The 27898-nt window shown below is 33.3% G+C and overlaps 1 protein-coding gene across 3 annotated transcripts in view; it reads left to right on the forward strand.

Annotated features, from left to right (window-relative positions):
• The window catches only part of SEMA3A (semaphorin 3A), a 496493-nt gene that overhangs the window by 313498 nt on the left and 155097 nt on the right, over window positions 1-27898 (forward strand). For all 3 annotated transcript variants that reach the window (XM_036864239.1, XM_036864240.1, XM_036864241.1), the window contains 2 exons: window positions 14527-14684; window positions 19146-19208. In XM_036864239.1, coding sequence (XP_036720134.1) covers window positions 14527-14684; window positions 19146-19208 — 221 coding nt within the window. The remainder of the gene's footprint in view (window positions 1-14526; window positions 14685-19145; window positions 19209-27898) is intronic.

Raw genomic sequence — 27898 nt, forward strand, 5'->3', positions numbered from 1 at the left:
CAGGAGGGAGGAATGGCTACCTGTGTGCCCAGAATTTGTCGTCACTCATCTAAATGCCTGGTCAAGGCCCCCCCAGGGATTCTGCTCACACAGGAAAGCGTCACAAGACAGAGATGTCAGCTGATGGCTACACGCCGGCCTGTGGCTACAGGCCTGTGGATGGCCGTGAGGACCCAGCTGGCCTCAATACACGAGAGCAGCTACCCTCACCCACTGGGCCACCTCCGGGAAGGTTCCCCACCCCCCACCAGGACATATGGACGCCTTTTCTACCCTAAGGCCGATTATATACATCAGAGAATTGACATATATATATATAATATATATATATATATATGCCTGATATATATTATAATACATACAATGTTTATACAAAATATACCATTTTACAAAAAAATGAGTTGGCCGAAATATACAGATACAGATATATTTTAAAACCAAGAAACAAGAACCAAAAAATGGTCTCTTGAAACAAAGTGACTTTGTTTTATTTTTCAGTTCTAGACATATGATTTAAATTCTGGGAAATCCTCCAAATTTTTTATTCAGATAATGGCTATTAATCAGTGTTAGCTGAATTCGATATTAAATATTTGTTAAGTATGTGTCTCACTAATTTTATGGCCTTTCTCAGTGTTCTATTTAAATAGATCCTTTTTTAAAAATTTGGAAATGTATATTTTTTTAAAAGTTAAAATTATACTAAGGAATCTACCGAAAACGTGGGGTATTGTTATTACAATACTGTTACCCTCCAATAATTAAAGGAATTGAAGACAACACTAGTGCACAAAGAAAGGAATTGGTCTGTACTCAGTTTTCAGAATAATTAGCCTAGGTAGATAATGTCTATGATTTCAAGATAATTCCCACCAAACTTTTTCCCAAATATTTTAACATCCCATTATTTATTCATGTTATATTTTTAATAATCAATTTCTGCCATTAATATGATAACATCTCCCTGAATAGTCCTTGAAAAAGAATGCTTTTATATTAAAAGGAAACAAAAGACTCAGTGTCATACAAGGTAGGTAAACATTGGGTTTAATAGTTTCCTTAAGCAAATTTCCTTACCTCCAAAAGTCTTCAATGTCTTAATTTGAAGTATAATATAATGATACATGTAGTATTCTCTCAAACTCGTTTTCTCATGGAATCCTTTATTCCATGAAGCATCAAAAGAAACTGTTGTTTTATAGAAATATACCAGTATAGCATCATTCATTCATCCGCATGTATGTTTGCTTTCATTAGGCAAAGAGACAGGATCAGCAGTTCTTAATGTATAGATAATGTCAAGTAAATGTCACAGAAAATATTTTTTAACTTTTGTCTGGGATACTTGAGATTTTATACCCACATGCTTTTCCTGTTTAGTTTTCTGTTTACTAATCGTAAGAAATATAGTAGAAGGTAGAAAGAAAATAAAAGACTTTATGATTAAAATTAAATTTCACTACGGTATTATTTTGAACCTCAACTAGAGTATTGAAAGGAAGTTCATGATAGAATTAATTAATTAACAAAAAGATACATTTAAGAAAAGATTGGCCACAAAAACAGTATAAGGCCAAGTATAAGAATCCATTTAAGCAGAGATTAAAACATGCACCTTTTTATTTTTTATGGTCTTTCTTTTGGGAAGAAAATAGGCATTTTTTTAATCCCCATTTTGTCCTCACATGAGTATAAGTTAAGAGTTCTAAGGTCGATGATAACTCCGCTGCAATGTATATTAAATCAATGTGTGTACTTTTTCTGAATGTTACAAGTCAACTACTGATAGTTCAAACGCTCTCTCTTTCTTTGATGTCTGCAAGGATGATAGCCAACTGTACGGATGTGGATGATGTGCCTTTCCTGATAGATCCTCTTTTGACTTAAAGGCTGTTGATTGCTCCTTTTGCAGTAAGAGCATTTTCAACTACCTGAATCAAGACTTTCGTAATATCACTTACTGGTTCTTGACAGCTAATGAAGTGTCAAAGCAGGGCTGATAAACTCCAGAGCCTATCAAGAGGGCTGAGTGTAGCATTTTTTAGATTCTGATTTACTAAATGAGGTGGAAGTCATTATGTTCATCAAACAAACTCAACTATGAACTTTTAAACTAATTTCTTGATTTTTTTAAGGAGAAGTAATTTCTTCTTGTTGAGTACTTAGAAATGGTAAAGCAACAGTTATATTGGGAAAAGCTAGAAAATCTTTCTCAATTTTGTAATTATACTAGTTTCTACCACTTTCTGAGTTTTATCAGTAGTGGCATTTAGCCTAATAAGAAACAAATGCCTGTTTTAAATAACACCCTTACAAGATGAATATAAAATTAAAATAAATTTTAAAAATCTTGGAAATCTGTTAAAAATGCATTGCTGCTTAGGGACACAGCCAAATACATAACCTCAACTTTTAAAGCAAGTTTTGTGAGGTGGAAGTACATAAGTTGCTATTTTCATAACAATTGATTAATTTGAATAGAAAGTTAAAATATGTGTCTTTGAAGAAATAAACATGTTCCAATTTTAAGTATATAAAATTACTTTCTATTATTTAATCCAAAGTTTAGTAATAACAATATTGTTATAAAGACACGATCGACAAAGCTAATCTATTAACTATTTACATGCAAAGTAAACAAGTATCAGGAAAATGAAAGTATTAAGATATCAGTGACCTTAGATAATGTTAAAGGACTCTAGTTGCTCACATTGAACTACTCCGGAGGGTTTTATTAGGACTGAATAGCACTAACACACACTTTCTCTCCCTGCAGGTCTAAAGGCAAATTTTACCCGTTATTCTCTGCATTCAGGCTAATGGGAGTGTCTCATTTTGAGTGTGTATTGTGGCCAGCAGGGATTAAAGGGAGATCATGTTTCGCTCTAAACAAGGTTTATTACTTATCATTCTAACGTTGTTATTAGTGCTTTGTTTTGGTTTTTCTTTTGCTGTTTTTTTAAGAGGAAAACCACATTTCTTGATGAAGTATAGAAGGAAGTTTAAAGAGAACTTAAGTTGGGTTTTTTATTTTTTTGGCTACTCTTGATAAAGAGGTAAATCTGGTTCTGAATTAGATATTTGTCTTGTGGGGATAAACGTCTGTGTGTCCTGTATTGGTCTAGAGAATCTTTAGTGTCTGCTGTCCTGTCCAGCCCAGAGATGTGCTTGATTTAATGGGCCCTGGGAGAGCAAGGATTTTCCACAAACAAGCTGGATTTTTCGCTTCATCCTAGGGAATCACTTAGTTGTCCTTTGGGCTCTTAAACCAAACCTGGCTCACATTATATTTAATTTCAATCCCAGAACAGTTCTAAACATGACCCAATCTTGGAACATATTTACAGTAGAATGTTTTTGGAAAAGAGAATAGAATAATTGTCTCATTTTCTGTATAAGGTAAAATTCTTAAATTATTTTGTTTCTATACAAAATTAATTTTAGAAGTAGTACTATCAGATAACTTTACAAAAAAATTATTTTGGCAGAGCAGAATATAGGAAAACTTAATTTTTCCCAAATTATCTACATAATAATCCTATTTACCCCCTTTTCATTTGTGTATGTAGAAAAATTATAAAATGTCAATGAATTGTTAGGAACTAATTTCATTAGGGCATCTGACTTCCATTGCTTAATTAGTTCTGAAATGTGTTCACTTCAAAATTAAGTACATCATTAGGGGAAAAATACTTGTGGAGTTCCATCATAAATAGGATATTATTGTCACTAAGATTAGAATGTCCCCAGAACACATTGTGTGGTTTCATCTAGAGACTCTTTGAGTTCATTGGTTTTCAACACCATCCTCTCTCATCTCCCTCCTATCCCTCTGCAGGGAAATCTGATTCAAACAAAATCCTTTTATAAGTAAGCCTGAAGCTTTCATGATCAAAATGTATTCATTCTAATTATAGAGGTGGGACATGCCAAGTGAATGCCCTCCCTCCACCCATCCCCTAAAAAAGACAATTAAAAAAACATCTCAGGTGAACAACTTCTATTTTTCAACCGACAAACTTAAATTGCATTTGTTTGTGACACTCAGATACTATGTAGTTTAGAGAATGAAGAGACTAGGAGTAGTAAGGGCAGCAGGATAAATTACGAGTTATCTAACCCATATGCACTATTATACATGATAAACATATCCATTTTATCCACCTAATCGGAAATCCATCTATTCATTCATTCAGTAAACATATAGTAAACACCTTTGTCAGCCAAATCGGGGGTTTAGGTAATTCCTACCCCCAGCCACACACAGCTGCCTCTTGGATTTGGTTACTTGATTTATCCTTGGGAATAGTCACATCATCTCCTGGACTTCCTTGTGACCTTCTCTCTCCCTCCCAACTCTAAGAATTAAATAGATTCTTGTCTCAGTTACAAAGGGACACCCACAAACACTGAATTACATATGTTCTCTAGTAAGTTCACGCTTGGACATATCAGTTTTTGTCAGTGAGTAAGCAAAACTTTTTTTGCTCCCATAAATGTGTTTTTGGGTTGGAAATAATGGAAAAATACTGATTAAGTACTCAATTTATTTCTTCAATAAAAGATCATTTGCTCAACATTAAGGCAATTCAAATAAATCATTCTTAAGCAGTTTTAAAAAAATTCTTATAGTGGGCATATGCAACAGATAATGGGTGACTGAGTGGTTTATAACTATTTAATTCTCCATATGTGAATATTTTACACAGTTTTGTTACTGGAGAAATGAAATACTCAATTTGTAAGTATATTTGCAAAGAATAACTTTGCTTTCTTTTAGTCATGTGGGGAAATGCTAGTTATTTGAAGAACACACTGAAACATATGCTGTGGTGTAGGTAAATGAAATGACCAAGACTGCCTGAAAAATCAAACTTTCAATTACATTAATCAGATAAGCGTCCTTTTTTTATTCTTCGCTAATGATACAATGCTTACCACTCATAGGCATTTAATGCACACTTGCTGGTGAACTGATTGATGATGGAAACCTGCCTGTAAAGGAGCCTTACAAATAAGACAAAAGACAGACTCTAGAAACAAATTTTAATCCTAGATCACTAGCCCATCACTTAAAGCACCAAATTAAACTGATTTGAATTGTAAAAGGAGTATCTACATTTCAATTCTAAATTTTTACTGACTAATCATCTTGCACAGAAATGAGTGATCAGTTATATGTTTGTATTAATAATTTTTGTCCACATTGAAACGTTTAGTTGATTTATGTAATAATGACATTTAAACTTTCATTGTTATTCTTCCAAGAAGCAAAAATTAACATTATGCATTAGTTACTTTGTAAATCGTTTCCAACTTTTTTTTTTTTTTTTTTTTTGACTATATGCTTGTGCCCTAAACTTACTGCAATCAGTGATCAGGCAGCAAAAATGAGGAGAAAAAATTAAAGTCACAATTTTTTAGAAATTTATTTAGAAAGAGCATTGAACTGAGAGCTAGGAGACCTGAATTTAAACCTGGCCTCTGCAACTGTTAATGGTAGAGTCACTCATGCTCTTTTGCAAATGGAGACAATCAGACTACAATCTAAAGATCCTTCTAAAAAAAAATAAATAAATAAAAAAATAAAGATCCTTCTAGATCTCAAATTCAATAATTATCTAGTTAATCATTTCCTCTACAGATAATTAGACCCATATGCCACTGTGCTAACTTTATATCTAAAAGAACTAAACACATAGTCTAATGCCCATGCAGATAAATGGCATGCAATTAATGCATTTGTGTGTGTAATGGTCAAAGTGTGTGGGGCATCAGAGGAGGGAGTAATGCCTACTAATTCTCAAGGCTTTCATAGGAGAGATGGCTTCTAACTGTACCTTGAAGCATGAAAACATGGAAAATAAGCTAGAAGCAAGAGGGGGAAGGCTAGATTTAGAGAAGAGTAAACTGGCCATTTCTGATGGAATTGTGGGAACTTATAGAAATAGGCATAGAACAATGTAGCAGAGGAAGATTAGGGACTGTGACTTTTATTAGGGAGACTGAGCGAAGGTGATAGTGGTGGGTGTAGGTGCTTTTTTTAAAAATAAAAACATTACGTTTTTGAAATTGGCTCTGGTCAATTTTTATAATAATGCCTTGAACAATATGTTAAAATTGAGAGGAAGATAGGGGACCAGTTAAACTATTGCTATAAACTATAGCAGTAAACTCTTGCAATAATTTCTGTGTTTAATGTTACTAAACAAAACTCTGAAAAACTTTATTCATATGATTATTATATATAAAATGACTATAGCAGTGCTTAGCACATAGAATTTTTAAAAATAGCAATTTTATAGCCACATTGTAAATAATTTAGGGTTTAGATGGCATAATTTTATTGGTTATTTGAATGTAATATATAATTAGAAAATCTAGTCTATAATCTGACATATAATACATATCACAACATTTACTTATTCCTAGATGCTATTACATTTACTTTTTCTGAGTTTTTGCTGCATTTTCTTTAAAAAGGTGTTTCAAATACTATTTATTGAGACACTTGCTTCTATGTGCCAAGACTGGGTATATACCAGGAAAAGGTTCTAGGACTAGGAATACAAATATAGGTTAAAGCAGCATATTTTAACTCTAGAAAGGGAGCCAAAAAGATAAAGCGGTGATTAACCTACATTATTACATGGTACTGTTTCACAAAGGAAGGCATGATATACTCTCCCTTAGAAGGCTGGAGAATTCACAGGAGGGGCTTAACCTGGATCCTGAAATCTGAGTAGGTTCACATGGTAAGCGAACACGGAAACCATTGGGAGGAGATAGACCACATTCTAAGCTGTGGTAAGTATAGATAGCAGGCCATTGAGGTAACTGGAAACAAGTCTACCCATACATGTGTGTGTGTGTGTAAATATATGTATTTATAAATCGTTATATATAGGTACATACACACGTACACACAGTCTACTGGTGAACGAGCCCAAAAACGGGTGGAAAATACAAAGGGCTCAAATGATACGTTGGAAATTTCTAGGCAGGTTTTAAAGAGGCAAGTGATGTAATATCTGTGCTTTTAAGTTTGATCCATTCCTTGTTTGAATGAATATATTACTAAGAAGTTGTTATTGCTGTAGTTTCTTGAATGGGTGGGTGGTCTGTATCCTTAAACCTTGCAAGTTTCGGAATGTCTGATATTGCCTCTCTTTCTTGCTGGGTATAAACTTACTGAGTCACATATGTTTTCAATTGGGTATTTGCACAGATTCCTTTTTTGTTTTCTGGCAAATAATCTTGCTTTCAATAAGGATGAAGCCCACCTGATAACTTTCCTTCAATAGGTGACTGGGTTTTTATTCATGGATCCCAAATATATTCTTCCTTTATTTAGGAAGTTCCATAACTGATCCTCTGTAAGATTAGATTTTCCTGGAAGATGGTGATATTTCAGTCTGCAGATATGTTTATTTTTAGGTTTTATTTCCTATCTTTTATTCTTGTTATCTTCCCAATCAATTTCATCTCTTTCAATGAAAATTTGATTTTGTTATTACTTAGTTTGGAACTTTGGCAACAAGACTCAATCCTCTCTTTTCTATGTCAATTCCTCTTTCCTATACTTTTCAATTGTGTTTTGGTCAACTTTTTATCTTCTTCTGACAGTGAGAGAGTGAGCTGGAGGAGTTCACTCTCTCACTGTTGGAGTGTACAATTGTTGTTTTGACTTGAAAACAAGCTTCAAATTTTTTAATATATTCTAGGAAAATATATTCTTTATTCTTTCATATTTTGGTGATTGGTGTGTGTCTTGTGAAACTCCATCAAAGACACTGTGGAGTAGTCTGGTGTTCACACCTTCTACTCCTGCCTTCACTGTAGTTTACCTACAGTGATTTCCTTTAGTAGAAGGATAATGCACACACAATAAATATTGAGCATGTGTGTGTCATTAGAACAGTACTTGGCATATAAGTGTTTGTTATGATGTTGCTGCTGCTTTTGTACTTTAGCTGTACTTCTGCTTTTTATGGACATTTTCCAGTAATTTTATAGCCATATAGACTCCTACAGCTTGTTTATGTAGTAAAGCATTTATGGATGGAAGGTTTGTGATTTGTTACATTTTAGTTACTAATTACATCATACCTGGGACATTTGTTTTGTAGAAAGGTTATTCTGGTGGCAGTGCATAACATGGCTTGTTGGTATAAACCTAGAAAGGAAGTTCTGTTAGAAGATAATTAGAATAATCAAGGGAAGAAATTATAAGGAATTGAACTGTGACAGTGGCAGTGAGGATATAAGCAAAAGCAAGTTACAGGAGAAATTATAGTGTTGAACAAAACTGAAGTGATGGAATGGGTCTCTGGATGATGAAGAGGCTCTGGTTTGTACAATTCTTTGGATGAGTGATACTTGCAACTAATTTTAAAATGTACAGAAAAGTGTTGATGTAAATGGAAAAAAGAAAAGGGAGTGAGTTCTGATCAATTCCTGCAGACTCTGAGATATTTGTGCAATATGTAAATAGAGGTTACTAGTAGCCTTTGTTTGACTTTTGGGGGGAAAATCTGTCTTTGAAGACATACGTATGAGACATGTCAAAATACTGCTAGTGACGAAAGCCATAGTTGTGCATAAGATTATACACAGAGTTATTATTGTATAAAAAGACCAAGTACAGAGCAAATAAAATAATATAAATATTTAAGAAACTCTTAACTAAGGTGAATTATGTGATAGTGAGAGGTAACTAAACTTCTCAACAATCAGTTCTTAGCGTTCTCCAAAGTATATTCTTATATTTCTCGCTTTTCCTTTTCAATGATCATTTCTTAGTATTCTCAAAAATTCTACCTTCTTAGAGGTAGTGCAGAGGAGGACAGAGCCTGGCCTCTGGTGTCAGGAATTAGAATCTTGCTCTACATCTCACAAGCTTTATGACCTAGGATATTCCCAATATCTATCTGAGTCAATTTCTTCATGAGAAAAAATGGAAATGAAAATTTCCACCTCAAACTGTTGTTGTGGGCCTTACATAAATATACTAATCATTCAGCAGTTTTTTTGGCACATAGTAGGCACTGAAAACTTATTTCCTTTGTATTTTCTCTTCTGTCTACTGGTTTTTCTTCATGTCCTCTTACACTTCCGTGTAAGAAGGTTAAAAAACTAGTCCTCGATGAACAAAATTAAGTCAGAAAAATAAGGTGAATTTTCCCACAGTATAACTTTATTAATCTCTAAAAATTATTCTTTATATGTGGTTTTTTGGTCCTTTGTAAACTTTTTGCTGATTAAATAAAATTCCTTCTCCTCTTTGTATGAAATGATAATGATAGTAAATAGCACTTGTTTTGTTGTTTTGTTTTTATAGTGCAACCTTTCCTTTCAGCCCTTATTTTGTTTTTGGAAATTTAAATAATAATCTAGGAAGTGATGAAATACAGAATCTCAAAATGTGGGGACCTTGATGAACTTTCCAATATTTACAAATATCTAGATGTGATGATCATTTAGTCAAAATATTTTGATATCATATAGACCCAAACTTTGACTACTTTAAATAGGATCTTTGTTCTATGATACGGACAAAGTTCTAGTCATGGAAAAAGGACATAAGCCTAAAGCCATCAATGAATACAGGCAATTCATTAGAGTCCAGCAACTGGTGGGGTTTTATTACCTTTCATGCTATAAAACTTAGAGAAGGGAGGGTATTGAAGGGAGGGAGAAAGGAAGGAGGAGAGAAATAGAAATAGAAATGTCATGGAAGTCAGAAATATAGAGAACAGGATGGCTATTGTTTGGATTTGAGGTCAAGTGTACAGCAGTTCTCTATCCAACTATAAAAAAGTCTAGTTCTGGGCGGTCTTGCATTCTAGAAAGCAGTATTCACTTTATTGCCTTTTTGAAATCTGATTTGATCATTGTAATGTAAGCATCTGTATAAATCTGTGCTTATCCTAAAGATAATCAGGATACCACAGGAACTATACAACTTTCTTATGTAGAGCTGAATCTACATATGTGATTTTGATGTAAATTTTGTTACCTTTTTTCTTTTCGTATATTAAATATACAAGAAGAGCATTAACTTATAAAATAATTTTTCAGTATCTTAAATAACGTACTGATAGTGACTGCTAACAATGTCTTTTCCTTTTTCTTTATTCAAATAGAGCTACATTAGAGATCCTGATGAATTCAGGGGGAAAAGGCAAATCTGAAAATTTATAAATAAATAAGTATAATGAAAATGACAATTGACTCATTAGAAAAAAATCACGGTTCTTCTCCCATGATTATTTGATAGGATATTCTGATTAAAGAACAGATCAATTAAAATTTCTTTTCTCCTTTTGCTGCATGATACTAGATTTAAAAAATCTATCAAATGGACTTTATTTGTGTCTTGAACTTCATAACATTCATAAGATTTTTTAGTATTACATCACAAGAGAATGCAATCTATTTATAATTGAAAACAACGCTGCTTGAAATTATATGAATTGATTTTCCCTTCCAGAACATCTATACACTTATGCTTACTGTCTGCATTGTCTTATAGCCTGTCATAATAATAATGATGATAATAGGTAGCATTTATTGAACGCAAACTATTTGCTTGGCCTTGTGACCACTTTATCTTTCATTTTGTCATTAAGCAAATTATAGGAACACTAAATCATTTGATGAATCTGGAATAAACAAAATGTCTGCTTAATTATCTTTCAAATTTAAGAATACATAGTTCATTAAGAGTGCTTGTCTGAAATGACACTTTTGATTACAGTCCTACATTTACTTTTCTCTATGGTTGACACGGCATGTAGAGGTTGAAGTAATGTCTCAACAAGGGAAAGACTGAATTGCACCCAAAAATAATTAGTGCCTTTGTATGCTTTAGTCTACTAGGATTCACCAAAGTCAAGCTGATTCTATAGAAATTTAGGTTTTTCTAAAATAACATTTGTTGTTGTTTGACTAAATGTGAACATAGGCAAGATGTAAGGAAGTAGTGGAGTATTAAACATCTCATATTACTGAATATTAATTTTAGTTCCAATACCAATTTGTGTAATGGTAAGAGTTACATAACAGAAGCTGAAAAGAAACACCTAAAATTCTTTGACTCTAAAGGAGTAAAGTCAAAGTTGAAGTTATTTAATATCAGTTGCAGCTGAACATGTCTACATATAGGGAAAATAAAATCATACATTTAAGTTAAAAATCATAAAGGAAAACAGAATATTTAAAAATGTGAAATCTAGGCTTTGAGAAAAAAATCTCTGATTTTAACCTAGGTTTTTTCACCCTGAAAAGTGGTGAGATAATCTAAGCAATCCAGAATTTGCCCTGGCTCACTGCCAAGGTCTCAAAAAGACTCCTCTCGCAGTTACAAAGCAATGTGTAAAGTCCCTGATACAGAGGAACATCTAAAGAAATTGCAGCAAAAGGAATGATGAGGCAAAATTAAGTACATTTGAAAGGAATGTAGAACAGCTGCTAACCTGTACTCCAGGAAAAATTGCCTTTTTGTTTAATGAAATGATCCAGCAGTAACATTTTTTAAAGTGTAGTTTGTTTCTAGAGTGATTTCACACGTAAATGACTAAAGACTTTCTCTAAGTTGTCAGTGCCTAGGAACCAATAATTCTCCCTGAACTCAAGTGTAACATATTTTTCAATTGTATGAATATTTTCATTGTTTAAAATTGTGATATAGAAAGTCATTATTTTTGCTATTTAAAGTTCAGCATACAGAAATTGGCAAACAAAAAAGAATACTGTTCTTAATATGAGCATTACATTTAATATTAATATAAATCAAGGAGCATAGTGCTCTTCTTATTTATCCCTTCACCATACAAAATTACTGATGTTAACAAGTCAGCACACTTGGTAAGATAGTAGAAAAGTACTTTTTTCATTCAGCTCCATCTGGACCCTAATTTCCTACTTGTAGTCAAGAAGATCAAACATATTAATATTTAAGCTCTACTTATACAAACAGGTAATCTTTAACTGTTTACTGTGCAAACTATTGCAGTAATTTTTTATGAATTATCTAATTTCACCTTCATAATAACTCTTGGGAGATTTATTATTAACCCCATCTTCCAGAACTCGAGACCCAGGTAGTGTAAGGAACTCATGCTAGTTTACACACCTTGTATGTACTGAGGTGGTGCTTGTGTTTTCACCTATAACTGTGACTCCGTGTTCTATGGCTGTAGTAGTTGTCTTCCTGTAACTTCTTCCATGTTATGCTTAGAGCTCTCATACATGGTTTCTATGCATTTCAAATTAAAATCAATCCTTGTGTCTCTTAAATGACCCTCCCAATGATTAATATCTTTATGTAATTTTCTTGGTTTAGACTCAGCTGGCTTTTCAAATTTTTTTAGTTTGCCTAGCTACCTATAGTTTAGTCTCTCTGGTATTAGGGTAGAATTATAGAGTTTAGAATTGGAAAGAAGAGTGAAGGTTATCTAGTCTATTTGGTAAACAGATCTCTTTATACAGCCATTCAGTCAATGCATGAATATATCCAGCGATACAGCCCCGGTCTCTGGTAATAGCCCTTTGCATCCTCACACAGCTCAGAGTGCCTGAAATATCAGTCTTACATTGACTCTCTGTAGCATTGATCCTTTACAATCATTTCGTGAGAGGAATGACATTTACATTCAGATATCATGTGGTGGATTCTCTGTTCTTTCTCTCTGGAGACTTAACAGCTCTCATTTATTTCTGATATGACTTGAGTGAATGAAACTCCCTTGATCTATTTCTTCCTTCCCTCCTTCCTTCTATTCTTCCTTCCTTCCTTTTTTTTTTTTTTTTTTGGTCAGAGGTAGAGGATAAGATAAGACAAGCCCAGTATTGTACCGTTTCTCATGAAGAAATTAGAAAAGCATCTTTTAACAATTTATTAACAATTAATTCTTGTAATTTTGTGTGTAAGATGGATAGGTAGGTAGGTAGATAGATAGATAGACAGGCAAGCATTCAATTTAATATTTATGACCTGGTAATATGGAAAAGAAACCATGTGAGTTGTGGATGATGAGCTATTAACTATATATCTCCTTACGTGAGGGAATGTTAATTCTGGTAGATAAGTCATTTATAGGAATGATTGTAATAATTGACAGTGTGATGCGGATTATGAGTAATTCACGCAAAATATTACAAAGAAATTAATTCTATGAGAATTCTTAGGGATTGCATTTGAACTAGCTTGGAAGAGTGATACTGTTTTCTCTAGGTGGCATATAGTTGTAGGTGTCAGGAGCAATGGCAGGAAAGGCTAATAAGTGGATGACCACAGAGAATGTTTTCCTGGAGGGTTGTGGACGTGAGAAAGAGTACTGAGGTGGGGTCTAAACGCAGATGGTGTTGATCTGACCTTTAAGGCTAATTTAAGGAGTTTGAACTTTATTCTCTATTAAAATAATACTTTTGATAAGATGGAAAAGGCAATAAGAGAAATAAAGCAGGCAACTTATCAAATGGCTGATGTCTTGGGATAGGACTGGGACATTGAAGCAGAAAGGTCTTCCATTTCGTCTTCCTCTCCTTGGAAGGCACATTCTACATTTCATGGAGGCTGATGAAAAGGTTCTACTATGTGTGCACGGTAAAAATCTGAATCATTGATTCAGGACACATTTCTGGAGGCTCCTCAACATTTCTATCCCATGAGAGATGGGTTGTGGTGGTATATATATATATGTGTATATATATATATATATATATATATAAACCTAACTTCAATTGAAGCAGATAAAGAAAACCTCTTTGGTGATGATCAACACTTAACTCTCTAGTGCAAAGGTGGACTTACTGTTATTTCTATCTGAAGATGTTTTTCTCACTTAAGGTGTAGGTCTAAAAAAGTTCAATATTTGCCTGTTCACAGCAAAAGCAAATTGGAAATCAATAGCAAACTGAAAAATTGGGGTCATATAGTAAAATTAATTTAATTCAGTGTTTTTATAAAAGCCTAACTCAGTTTATCTATTATATATGTCAGCTACAAAATATTACAAAGTATTTAGATGGTGGAGTTAATGATTTAATGGTCAAAAGGACGTAAATAAAAAGAGGCCTCAAACAACCTAGGAGGTTAAACAGTGTTTTCCCCACACTACCTCTGCTCTGTTGGCCCCTATGCTTATCCTTCTAGCAATGACTTGGAGCAAATGAAACCACTTAAACAAGTCTTAGTAAAGTTAAAGATATTTTGTATACAAAGTGACTATTCTAATCTATTACTACGTGCAGAGATTGCACCAGCCCAATTGTTTGGACAAGTTATTTCTCTCCTTTCTTCTGTAGGAGTGTGTGGTCTTGAGTATGAAATCAGCAAACTAATGGGAGTATAACTCCCACTTCAATGAAATGTAAAGAAGTCCTGTATATTTTTTAGTTCCACAAAGAATAACCTCTGATTGGTAACTACAGCAGGCAGTAGCCACATTACCATGTACCAATAGTCTGTGCTCATTTAGGACCTCACATTAACACCCAATGTCTTGCTTTGTTACCTTGCAGAAATGTTGGAATCCAACAATGTGATCACTTTCAATGGCTTGGCCAACAGCTCCAGTTATCATACCTTCCTTTTGGATGAGGAACGGAGTAGGCTGTATGTTGGAGCAAAGGATCACATATTTTCATTCAACCTGGTTAATATCAAGGATTTTCAAAAGGTATCTTTATTCTAATATATGTACTATAATTCTTTCGAAACAATTCAAGTTATATAGAATTTTCTAGCTATTTAACAGTGTGACAACTGAAAAAAATTGTTTAAATTATCTTTTCAGACACAAATAAAAATAATGCACTGATCTGACTATCACAAATCAATGGATGCAGTAAACCGTCAAAATTATCAGGGAGGAAACTGTAGTATTTTCAGTGATCATTATAAGAAATACTAACTTTAGCTTATTCTTCCACAGATTTATCATTTTTCCTGCATAAAATTAAATACCTAAAGCATTATAGAAATATATCATAATTGATTTCATATACTAGGTATATATATTTATATATAATTTACATATCTCTCTGTATTGCCAGCACATGCAGAGTTCATCAGTCATCATATACATGCCTCATCTGAATGTCGCCTGCGTTTGGAAAGTTTATTAGAACACAGGCACTCTCATTCATTTACATATTGTCTATATCTGCTTTCATTCTACAGTGGCAGAGCTGAGTAATTGTGATAGAAATCATCTGGATCACAAAGTCTAAAATATTCACTATCTGGCCTTTTAAACAAAAAAGTTGGCCAAACACTGATCACAGAGATCAGTTTTCAGTGTCAGGTTTTTGCAAACATGGACATTTAGACACTAGCCTTCTATCAGTATTTTTAATATACTTTATTGTGTTTCTGGCTTATTTAATTAATAAGCTATACAGTTTGGAAAATAAACATGGGTTGACAGATTAGTGGAAATTGTGCTACTGAGTCTATATGCTGTATTGTAAGTCAAGCATTTTTTTTCAGTCGGTACTTCCTGTCAGTTCTCTGAGGAACAAAGATCTTTATGCAACAGCTTTCCCAAGAGTGGTAATATAACATGCTTTTTAGGGTGTATACACTTTATTGTATACATATATATATATATATATATATATATATATATATATATATATATATATATATATGTATATGTTAGTTTTGCTGCTGCTTAACACTCAGGGTTTTAAAGTCGTGTGCCTCAACTTCTTATAAACTGTAACATATTGGACAGTTATTTTTAAAAAGTAACAGAATTGTAAAAAGCTTTTTTTCTGGTTGGAGAATGTTGTTTTGGGATAAAGTGAAGATTTAATTTCAGGGCTGATTCGTATCTCTAATAGAGTATACCGCTAAACCTAAGACTTTTACTTTTCTTCTATTACCCAAACATTAAAATTCTGACTATATATTAAGAGATTTGATTCATAACATATAGTCAAATAAAATGGCAGTGCCCTTAATGATATATTTTGGAATTAAGATATAACATTTAAAAATCACCTTGGATATTTCTTTTTCGATTTTTCAATATATTAGATTTTGAAGCCTTCTCAGATTAACAATATCCCTAAGGTTATCTATTATCTAAGAAAACTGGTTATCTATTGTTTTTTCTGAAATGATAAAAATATTTATCTTAGCATCTTTTGTAAAGGTCAAAAAGTAAGCAAGTTTTTGTTGTTTTAGTGAAAGACAACCATCCTTTATAAAATGAATGAAAAATGTAAGATGATTAGGAAGACTACATATTTTAATAACAGGAGGTTATATCAGTACAAATTTTCAGTGTTTATAGAATTTTCATCATTTTATGAAATCCATATATATGAATATATGTATATACTTATTATATCTATGTATCTATGTATATATCTATGTATCTATAAATAGAAAATATTTGAGCACATCTCACCTCAGAATATATGTTTAATGTATTCAACATTTTTTCTGAATAAATATTCTTAATTTGGTTTATATATTCAATTGGCTCTAAAATGGAAAAGAACTAAATTGTCATATAAACAACCTACTATTTTATAGGTAAGAAAAATCCTAGAGACATTTGTATGCCCAGGATGCATCACTTGTAATAAACATATACTGAAATAATGGGTTAAATAAAAGTTAGGTGACTTGCCCAGTGTCATAGTGTTCTTCTTATAGACTCTTGATTCAAAACATTATTCTAATAATAGAAGACATATTTCTAAATTTTAAAGCATTCGTTTCAACATATTATTTAATTTTAATTATATCACACTGTTTATAAGGGTAAATACAATTTACTTAAGGATTATATCTCTTTGTCTATATTGTCTATTAATGCTCTTTTTACCCTATGTGTAATGTTATTCAACAACTTTTTCCTAAGCATCTACTACTGTGATAAACTCTATAGGGGGCACTAGGGTATGTCATCAATAATTCTTGAGGAACTTACAAGATAATACTAAAGATGTATGAGCATAAAGGTAAATACTAGGCCACTCCCTGTTAGAGACAAAAACACAGTCTCAGGTTTGAAAGGACCATGAAAAGATTCTTGGCCTTGGTAAAGGGCTCAGTCTCCTTAAGGCATAAATGCTTATTCGATAATGAGTAAGAGGAGCTACCATGGGTAGATGTATAGAAGCATAAAGAAGGGAAAGTCTAAAATAGATCATGAAGCACTCTGAATATTAGGGTAAGAAATTTAGGTACTGTTAACTGAGAAGTTTTTGAGCAAGAAGAAAAAATATCAACAGGTTAACAAATCTAACCAAAAGGTAGGAATTATTCTTCATGGAAATAGATGCTATTGGAAGGACAATTTATGTATTTGTTCCATTGACTTATAGTTATTCTTATTAAATTGCTTTCCAAAAGAGCACTTTCTACACGAGAATTTATTTTACTCATGCCAGATCTTTAAGCTAATTTTTGTTTACCCTGATCTTTAACAAGTTGAGAGTATACACCCCTCTAAATATGAGAGAATTTAGCGTGACTATTAGCAAAATTACTTTTTATTAATATATGTCATAAGAGAGAAATCGCAAAATGAGGCCCATGTTGTGTCAATGCTGATAATCAAGAGATAGGAGACTACGAGAAAACAACCTGCCCTTTTCAATTTAAAAAGTTATCTGTTTTAATAATCTGTGATTTTTCACAATCTAGCTGGAAAGCTGAATATGACAGTCAATAAATCTTAGCTCTTCTATATATTACTTCTGTGTCCCAGAGAAAATTTATATTTGATCCTCCTCCTGTGTATGTTTTACTTTACATACACAGATACACATGAAAAGAAAAGTACCTGAAAAGGAAAAGAATACATAAATTAAGAGCTTCAAATGGTAAAAATAAATACATGTCCAAAAATTTTTAGGGCTTTTTATTGTGACATGGACCTGAAATGCACTTGCCATGTCATCATAGGTTATTTCAGTATGTCCTAAATTCTTGTTTATAAATGTGTTATATTTTGCTTTTTAATTCCCTAAATTGACTATCACAGCCTTTGCCCAAGTTTATGACCATTTATACTGAATTATCTAGAGGTTCCCAAATGAATGATAATCAGTCATTTTGAGACTAAAAGCTTTCTAGCAGACATGGATGATTAACTGCCATCATCTCTGGATTTTTCTTTTACATATGACTTTTTTTTTTTCCTGAAATTAACTAATGTTACCAGAAAAGAAAGATGAATAAAAAAAAATTAAAATTGCTCTACCCCAGTACAGATAGGAGTCATGGGAATTGCTCAGGGGACTGGAAAATTTTATATTAAAATTTAGATGAGGGTATTTGAATTAATATTATTGAGGGAAATGCATCTACAATCCTCTAAGCCATGAGTCATGCCTTGATTTATCTACCACTGTCACTTGATTTATCTACCACTGTCACTGTATTCAAACAATACAGGAACCTTTGGAAAGATGAAGACCAAATATCAGGGATGAAAATACAGTTATTACACAGTCTGGGTTTTGCCTACAGTGGGGAAGGTGATTTTTTTTTTTAGAGCTATCTATTTGCTTCTTCATTTCCTCCTTTATCTCCTGAAATTATGTAGTGCTACTCTTACCTATTTTCCCTGTCCAAAAAAAAAAAAAAAAAATTCCTTTCTAAAATGGGTTTTTCTAACCCTATCAGTTGCTCATTCTAGCATGTCATACTGAGATTTGAATTACAGAAATGGATCCAGAGCACCTGATGTTAAAATTTCAAAATCACTATTTTATTATAAAGACCAATTCATTTAGAAGACTGCAAGCCACATTCTATGCTTATTTCTGTCTCTCTTCACTAGATTCTCATGTGGTCTCAAGATGATCTCCCTTTCCCAACCTGCCTTACAATTCTTTCCATTGCACACTGCTTAAATCTACTGACTACATAAATTTCTGTGTTGCTCAACTTTCATTTATACAGCAAAGCCTAATGGGTAGACAGAGAGTGGAAGATGTTAAGTTCATGCCAATTAACTGTTGCCACTGCAAAGTCTAAACTAAGAGGTTCCTGCCACATAATGCTTTATGGAACTTTCTTTATCTCAGTTGCTCCACTTGTTCTAACAGACTGTAACGTTGGGTCTCTTAGAAAACTTAATTGGCAGAAAATAATGTTTCTTCTCTGCCCTTAGATTGTGTGGCCAGTGTCTTACACCAGAAGGGATGAATGCAAGTGGGCTGGAAAAGATATCCTGGTAAGTATCAGTCTACTAAGTTATTTTAGTAATTGCATAAGGAATTTATTACTCTATCATAATTTTTGTTCAGTGTTATATTAAACACCATTCTTTGCTTCTGGACTTAGAAACAAATTAATGATATTTGATTTTGAATATTGACATTTTTATGTAAAGTATTGAAAATCTTATGTAAAGCAAGTGGGTAGAAAATGACAATACACCTGAATAAAGCAAACATGTGTTCCTTTTGATGATTTATATACACAAAAGGTAATTAACAAAGTGCATTTTTAGCATATATACTTATACTCAATAAGTCAACTTATTTGTGCAGATTTGTTTTCACGTTAATTCCTTTTGAGTTCCTTTTGAATGAATTGAAATTTTTCTTCTTCTGAGTCATCATCATTAAATTCCCCTCCTTCTTTCCATTTCATTCTATTCCTTTTCTTTCTTTTTCTTTCTCCTTCTTTCCTTCTTACATTTCTTCTTTTTTCTCCTTCCTCCCTTAGAACTTCTCTCTTCCCTTCCCTCCTTCTTTCTCACATTTCATGCACTCATTCCTTAAATAAATATGGATTGAGAAATGACTATGCAACAGACATTGTCCTGGGTACTACGGACAAAAGATGAGTGAATGGTAAGCAGTCCCTACAATGGTTTTACCACTGTTAGTAGGTAGAGGCCATTTTTCCTGAGGTAAACTTTGTCAGTAAAATTAAGTGGGCCGCTGGTTTGAAGTATAGCCAAGGATCTGCACAGATCATGAAAGTCGGTTATAATCATTTAAATCAATAAATTAACATGAATTCAGGATTTTAAATATAATTTGTATTATTTTATGTCTTACCAGATATTTTTGGATCCAAAACACAAGGAAATAAGTTTAAAAGTTTTGTCTCTATATTAGCATTTAGAAGAAATTTATTCTATGTGCATAAAGACATAAATCAACTTGTATGTATGTATATAGACATATAGGTATTCTCAAGGGACAATCTGATTGATTGGTAGCAGCTGCCTAAGATGATGTATATGTTTAGAAGGATTTAGAAGTGAAATCGGAGTTCATGGAAAAGAATGTCTCAATCTGGTAGCAGTGTTGGCTACAGGTGAAGGCAGATAATGGAGCACAAAGCACAGGTATCTCCCATCCATGATTAATACATAACAGCAAACATGGGAAATTCATCCTTAAAAATTTCAATTTAAATATAGTGATTACAAGTCACATTAAACCATAGTACAGTAAACATTTTTCTGATTATGTGAAAGTGGACAAAAAATTCTGTTCTATCAAATTTCATACTACCCCAAGTTAATACGTAGGTTGGGATGATTGAAAAGGAGTAAATAGAAAGAAAAATGAAGTAGGAGTCCAAAGAAGTCAAGAATTTTATGTTGATTCCCCACTGACTCATTAATTTTACTTGAGCAAGTACCTTAACTTTTGGGGGGTTTTAGTATGTTATCCATTAAATGGGACATTACATATTTTGCAGTTGTGAGAGAGAAGTTCAGTAGATTTTGTGAAAATTATTTAGAAGTAGGTAATATTGCATAAATGTAGGCAAGAAATATGACTGAATACACAAAAATTTATTAACATCTAAATGCTATATTTAACATTAACAAATTATGTTGAAAGACTTCAGTGTGATAATAAGTAAGGATGGAGAGAAATGGAGGTTTTACCTGTATACAGCTGTGACTTTTAAAAACAGATTTTTTTCTCTTTCTGTTAAAGTATCACAGGTGAAGACATGGAAACTTAGAATTACTGAGAATTCTATCCTGTGCCAAGTACTTTGATAATTTAAATAGTATTTTATATATGTAGTTTTAACAATAATTTTGTCAAGTGGGTATCATTACCACCATTTTCTTAAGAAATATAATGATTCAGCATATTCATTCAGAATTGTTTCATTCAAAAATTTTGGAACATTTTGAGTACTATGCTAGAAGTCAAGATCAAAATTTTTGTGCCTCTGCTGAAGTTTTTGGTGTTGTGTGGCATGTATGGATTTGAACTTAGCTATTAACACACAGATAATAAGCAGTAGAGATTCAAATAAATACCTTACCTATTCTGGTCTTTTTAAGCGTGTGGATGTAATAATAACCAGCTCGTGACATTCTTGTAAGACAAATGAAATTATTACATAGACTGTAATGCATGATACAAAATTAACTATTAGTATATGTAACAGAGTTGCTTAGACAATTTCTAAGTGAAAACATCATTAATGAAATTTGTTTGGTCCTCTCTAATGAACATGACCACTGTAGTGTGGAACTGTTCTGAATTCAATTCCATCTGAACACTGAAGATAATAACCATACTTATCTGACAACTTATCTGGATTTTATAAAAAAACACTGAGCCAAGTACTGAGCATATTTCAGTTGCTAAGATAGCAGATATTCTTTCGTGTTTATGGTTTCCAAAATTCACCTCAGTACATTTCCCTTATCTTCTATGCCTCTCGCCTTGCCTCCCCTGCTCCTCTCCCTCTTCCTCCCCTCCCCTCCCCTCCCCTCCTCCTCCCTCCCCTCCCCTCCTCTCCCCTCCCCTCCCCTCCCCTCCCCTCCCCTCCCCTCCCCTTCCCTCCTCTCCCCTCCCTTCCCTCCCTCCTCTCCCCTCCCTTTCCCTTCCCTTCCCTCCTCTCTTCCCTCCCCTCCCTTCCCTCCCTCTCCCTCGCCCTCCCCTTCCCAGCCTCTCCCCCTCCCCTCCCCTCCCCTCCCCTTCCCTCCTCTCCCCTCCCCTCCCCTTCCCTTCCCTCCTCTCTCCTCCCCTCCCCTTCCCTCCTCTCCCCTCCCCTCCCCTTCCCTCCTCTCCCCTTCCCTCCTCTCCCCTCCCCTCCCCTTCCCTCCTCTCCCCTCCCCTCCCTTCCTTCCTTCCCTCCTCTCCCCTCCCCTCCCCTCCCCTCCCCTTCCCTCCTCTCCCCTCCCCTCCCCTCCCCTCCCCTTCCCTTCCCTTCCCTCCCCTCCTCTCCCACTCCTGCTCCACTATCAGTACTGAACACTGAGGGATTCTGGTGATAGCCCAAACACAGTTATTTCAGCAGCTGCAATAAAGTCAAGATCCCCACAGTGCCCTATGAATAACCTTAATCATGACCTCAGAGGTTTCCTCGCTAAGAAAAGCAACTTTATTGTATTTTTCGGGCTTACTGAAAATACTTATGGGTTTGATAGAACTAAATTAAAAAGAGCTAAAACATACGGTGTTTGCCAAGTCTGATACAGGGTATTAATGGCACCTGATTATTTCATAATATCTTGTAATGAGGATTCTGCAAACTTATAAATTACGTCTTATGTATTATGTTAGAAATAGGTAATTATGTGTGCATTAAAAGATGTAAATTTTTCAAAGTTTAACAGTATGGCAATATTAGTCATACAGATCTTAAGCCAGCTAATTAATGTAACCTCATGCTTTTGTTATTCCTCTACATTCTACGTTAAATCAATTCAGTCATGGCGAATTTTTATTTTTCTTTGTTAACACTTATTTAATGAAGGGAAAACACAACAATTTCCATATACTTTAGTTCAAAGAAAAATGTATTTTTCCTTTAGCTCTTAACACTAAACACCAAACACTAAAGTATATTTAAATAATAAAATATATTTTGTACTATTTTTTTGGTAACCCATCTTACTCCTTTAATATTGCTTTTCATTGACTGTTATGCAAAATACATTTTGTGCATTTGGAATGCATTTTATTAAAATTTATTTTACTTTTCAGGAGACCTCACTTATGTATCTCAATTTACATAACTAATTTAAATAGGATACATGGCATTTATTGGTTATGTTTGGACTTTAACATACAGATGCATTTTTTTTTCTTTCTTAATATATGATTTTAGAAAATAGCAAATAGTTGATTTATTGGGATTGTAACATTTCTTCGTTGACAAACATAAAAAATAGAATTAGTATTTTTACCAAAAATGTCTTAAATAACCACTTAAAAAGAAAGATTAAGGGTAAAGAGGTTTTTGGTTTTTTGGTTTTTTAAAATTTTCATTCAACACCATATTTGTGAAGTGACACATGGACAGTTTGAAGGAAATTCTGCACTGTATCTTGAGTAAATAATAGTCAGCTGTGACTGATGGACGATAATTCCTTTCAAAGACCTCTTGTGATGCTCAAAACCACATGAATGAGGCCTTGAGTGGTTTTTGCAGCCATCAGGACTTCAAGATAGAATTGTAACCAAAATAGGAACTGACCTGAACATTTATAGAAAAGTAAACTAACAACCTTCTTGAGTGCTCTCCGTGGTTTCTAGAACCCAAGTTTACCCTTTTCCTACTGGTTTTAGTGGTTTCTCTAAATGTCCTCTGGAAGTAAATCTCCTTTAAACAAACCATCCTGGAGGAAGTGCTGTCTTGTTGGTATTAGATTCAGATGCAAGAATACAACAGGAAAAGCAGGACAAAGACACTGGTTATTTTTATGTATCTTGAGAGTAGGTCATTTTTAAGTCCGGTTAAGGTGGTCAACATGGTACAGCCACCCGGCAAGTCAGGATATGCCACTTGATTGAACCTACAGAGTTCCTGTGTCACTAAGTGTAGCATTATACAGAAAGTATTCCCCATCCTCCCAGGCAGCTGGGAAGATACAAACCATCATTTCTCACAGCTCAGTTTTGCATCATACATATATATTAAATCAGCTGCTGGGATTTGAGCAGCTAGTCCACAATAAAAGGTGTTGGTGGTAAGAGGGAATCTACAGCCTAAGACATGTATAGTCTCTCTCTTTCTTCATATATACATAGATGGAGAGAAAAAGAGAGAGAGAATACGAACGTGCCTTAGGCTGCTGATAGTGGCATTTCTGACAATAAGATTAGTCTAAACTTATTTTTTTTCAGAAGTGAATATGCAGGATATATATACTACCATTGCCTTCTTTTCTTGGTGTTGTACGTTCTAAACATTTACATTGTTATGATATTTTTATATTACAGAAGTGAAATGCTCATGAACTTTTCCATTGTTGTTACTTGAGAGTTGTAATTAAAAAAAAAATTACATGATATATATTATTGTACAGATACCCTCAATAAGGACATAAATGCAATCCAGATATCTCTATTCTGACTGCTATTAGCCGCATTTACTTTTATTTTTGATATTTTTCTGGTGCTTAAAATCCACTTTGTATTCACAATAACATTTCTGTTGAGGGATTAACTTCCTTGACCCTGTTTTGCAAATGAAAACTGAATACATGCTAAGCTGGTAAAAGAATCTGTTTTGAATCAATAGCTCTCTGAATCTTCTTTGTTTATCCTACTAAACCATCTCTCTTTGTACTAAGTTTCAGTAAAACCAAATGGCAACCGTATGACTATTAGAAATATTTTGAACATCGTTGGAAATCAAAATTTCAACCATCTGAGATGAACAAAAAAAACCAGATTCTCATAAAATTGCTATTGTTGGATACATTTCAAAGTGCAGTATCATGCACCTGAATTTTGGGACATTTTTGCAGTTCTTGAGAGATTTATTTTTATATTTTTGTCCTTAGTTGTTATTCATTTTTAACATATGATATATTATTACATGTCTGTCAAATTTATCATGACTCAAATTGCAGGACCTCAACAACACTAATTTTTGCCAAGTGAATGCAACTGAGAATTTGAAGCTACACATTCATCTGAAGTTGCAGTACAGTCTAAAATGCATGTTAGTCCTTGAATTTCATTTACTTTTTCAAAGGTCAAAGTTGACATCAACTTAATTTTTTAAATTTTATTTTAGGGACTTCAAGGCATGTTAAAACTCTGAATGGATAATTAGAATTACCTTCTGATTCTATAAAAATCATAAGGTTTCATTAAATCTCAAAACCCTGTTGTTTAATTGTTGGGAGATAATTTTTCATTGATCTCTCACACTTCTGCACATCTGATGAACAGAGGCACTCTTAAGCAAAAGGCTACTTTTCAAATAACCTTGAGAAATAGAGACAGTGTCTCCCTCAGAGCAAAGGGCAGTTATGCTCACCTGCAAGTACAATGAACATAACATCTTCCTCAAAATGTAATGGCCAGGATGCTTATGCCTACTATAAAATGTTCAGGTTCCCTCAACCCAGAGTTCCTCTGCTGTAATGCACCTCACTGCATGTGCAGGTGTCACTTGGCCCTCTTCTCACTGCCCAGTGGGAATTGGAGCTTGGGTAACCGGTGTGAGAAATGCTGATACTTTGACTACTGATATTTCTGTAAATAATAAAGTCATTTATCTCTGATTCAGGAGCTGTATATCTTCTGCCAGCATTTGCAAAACTGTGTCAGGGTAGCTGGTTATCTTACAAGCTGAGCAGAATCGTAGACCCTTTACTGTTCCTGATAATATTGATTATAAGTTTTTGTGGGCATCCTAGATGACCTCACAAATGAAAGACTGTGGTCACTTTATTCATTTTTAAGTATGATTCCATGATGAAATTTGATGATACTTTAGGTATATAGACAATTGATTCCTGATGAAAGCAAGTGAAAGACTTCTTATTAAATGTCACAGAAATGAGCATAAATTTTCAAGTGCATTCATGTGTGTATGTTTATTTCTGCTTGGAGGTAAATAACAGGCAAACTGATAACAGTTTAAATTCAGTATTCAAAGAATACTAGTAATAATGATAGCTAACATCTGTTGAAGCTTACTGTGTATACTAGGTATTATTCTAAATCATTTATTTTATTAACTCATTTATGTGACTCCTTTTTGGTTATAAGATACACATTTCCTTTCAAAGGATGTAGTTCCAGCTTACCTAAGTGACACACCACAATTCTGCCACAGCTATTGAGAAACAATTGCTATATTTGCTGTTTGACTGTGACAATGATTCATACCATCTACCACTTTGATAAAAAGAGTGATTATAAGTTTATAATTTATAGTCCTTACTGTTGGAGGACTGGAATTTTATGAAAATTCTAATGAACAAAATATAACTCGCCTTTGTAACAGGAATGAGCACAGATTAATATTCAAAACCAATTTTATTAAATCCACCTCTCATTACCACCAATTATGGGCTTAACCTCTTTTAACTGTACTTAAGAAGAAATGAACAATTCATCATATACTTCTTGCCCAAGTCATGGAACAGTGTGTGGAATGGCGTGAGAGTTAAGCGGACGTGAAAATATTCTAACCAATGGATGATTGATTATTTAAAGAATAAGATGTTACTCTTCCGTTAATAAGTGCTAGGCATCATACTATGTACTTTACACAGATATGTCATTAATACCAATTTTAGTTGAAGAAACTGAGGCTCAGAAGTCCTAAATAACTTTCTTGTAGTCACATAGCAAATGGAAAATGATGCTTTAATAATTCTAACCCATGTCTGACTGACTTTTAAAGCATCAGATTAGTATAGGTAACTACCTTCGTGGTATTTCTATTTTATCATTTTGATTTTATTACTTTTATTCTATGTTTTTCTTAAATTCTTCAAGAATACCTTTTCAAATGTAAATACATACCTAAGAATAAGTAACATTTTCATTAAATATTAATAAATATAAACAAATTTTTAAATTCTAAAGTTTAAACTCTTAACTGTATTCAGAAATTATTTCTAAAATTAATATGTGTATACATAATATATATACATATAAATGTGTGTGTAATCCACATATATTATAAATATGGAGTGTATGTCTAAATGGATTATTGTAAATGGTTAAAGAGCCTCCATTTATTAGAATATATGTTAAGAGAACATTTTATATTATTAATTAATTATATAATAGCATTTAGTACTTTGGACATTAAGGACTTCAACCAAAATTTTTTTACTTTTGATATTAGACAAGGCAGAGGGTAGAAAAGAGGAATATATGAATTTTAAAAAAGCGTTCCTCTAAGATCTGGATTTCATTTTTTTTTTCTCCTTCCTTAAAGCTATATCTCATATATGATTAAAGATGCAATTCATCTCCCTTATTTGAGTATTAAATTCATTCATGATAAATGCATATATGTTAGAATTAATATGCCAACTAATTCTATCCACAATAAATCTCTTTAGATTGTAAATCTACCTACTTGGTGTAAACCATTGACTTAGTTGCTTTAAGGCATGAACACTAAGTATTCAACAACCTTGCCCAACTAATTCTATCCACAATAAATCTCTTTAGATTGTAAATCTACCTACTTGGTGTAAAGCATTGACTTAGTTGCTTTAAGGCATGAACACTAAGTATTCAACAACCTTGCATAATATTGGAAACCACAGAATGTCATTGAAATCAGAGTAAGGTTTTTGACTACTTAATAGTTCTGGTTTGGCAGGAAAAAATATTCAGGTTGGTTTCGCATATACAATTGTTTGCATTCATTTGAATATGAGATGAAGAAAGGTTATGCTAAGTACATATTGTATGGACCACCCACAATCAAATAACTCCATTGAGTGGTACAAATGTAATAATTAATTAGATCGATAGCACAATGTAAAATAAAATATAAGCCAAAAGTAGACATTATCAGCTTCTCTGGTCCATATGACATTTCAAAGTGAAATTGCTCAAAGCTCCTTTAAATAGTAGAAGAGAATCACATTGGCTAACTTTTGCTAATACCATGGTCTGTAGTGCTTAGGCATATAATTTTGACCAAGTTTGAAGGTTTCAAGTA

This window comes from Balaenoptera musculus, chromosome 9, assembly GCF_009873245.2.
Source record: "Balaenoptera musculus isolate JJ_BM4_2016_0621 chromosome 9, mBalMus1.pri.v3, whole genome shotgun sequence".
Classification (NCBI taxonomy): domain Eukaryota; kingdom Metazoa; phylum Chordata; class Mammalia; order Artiodactyla; family Balaenopteridae; genus Balaenoptera; species Balaenoptera musculus.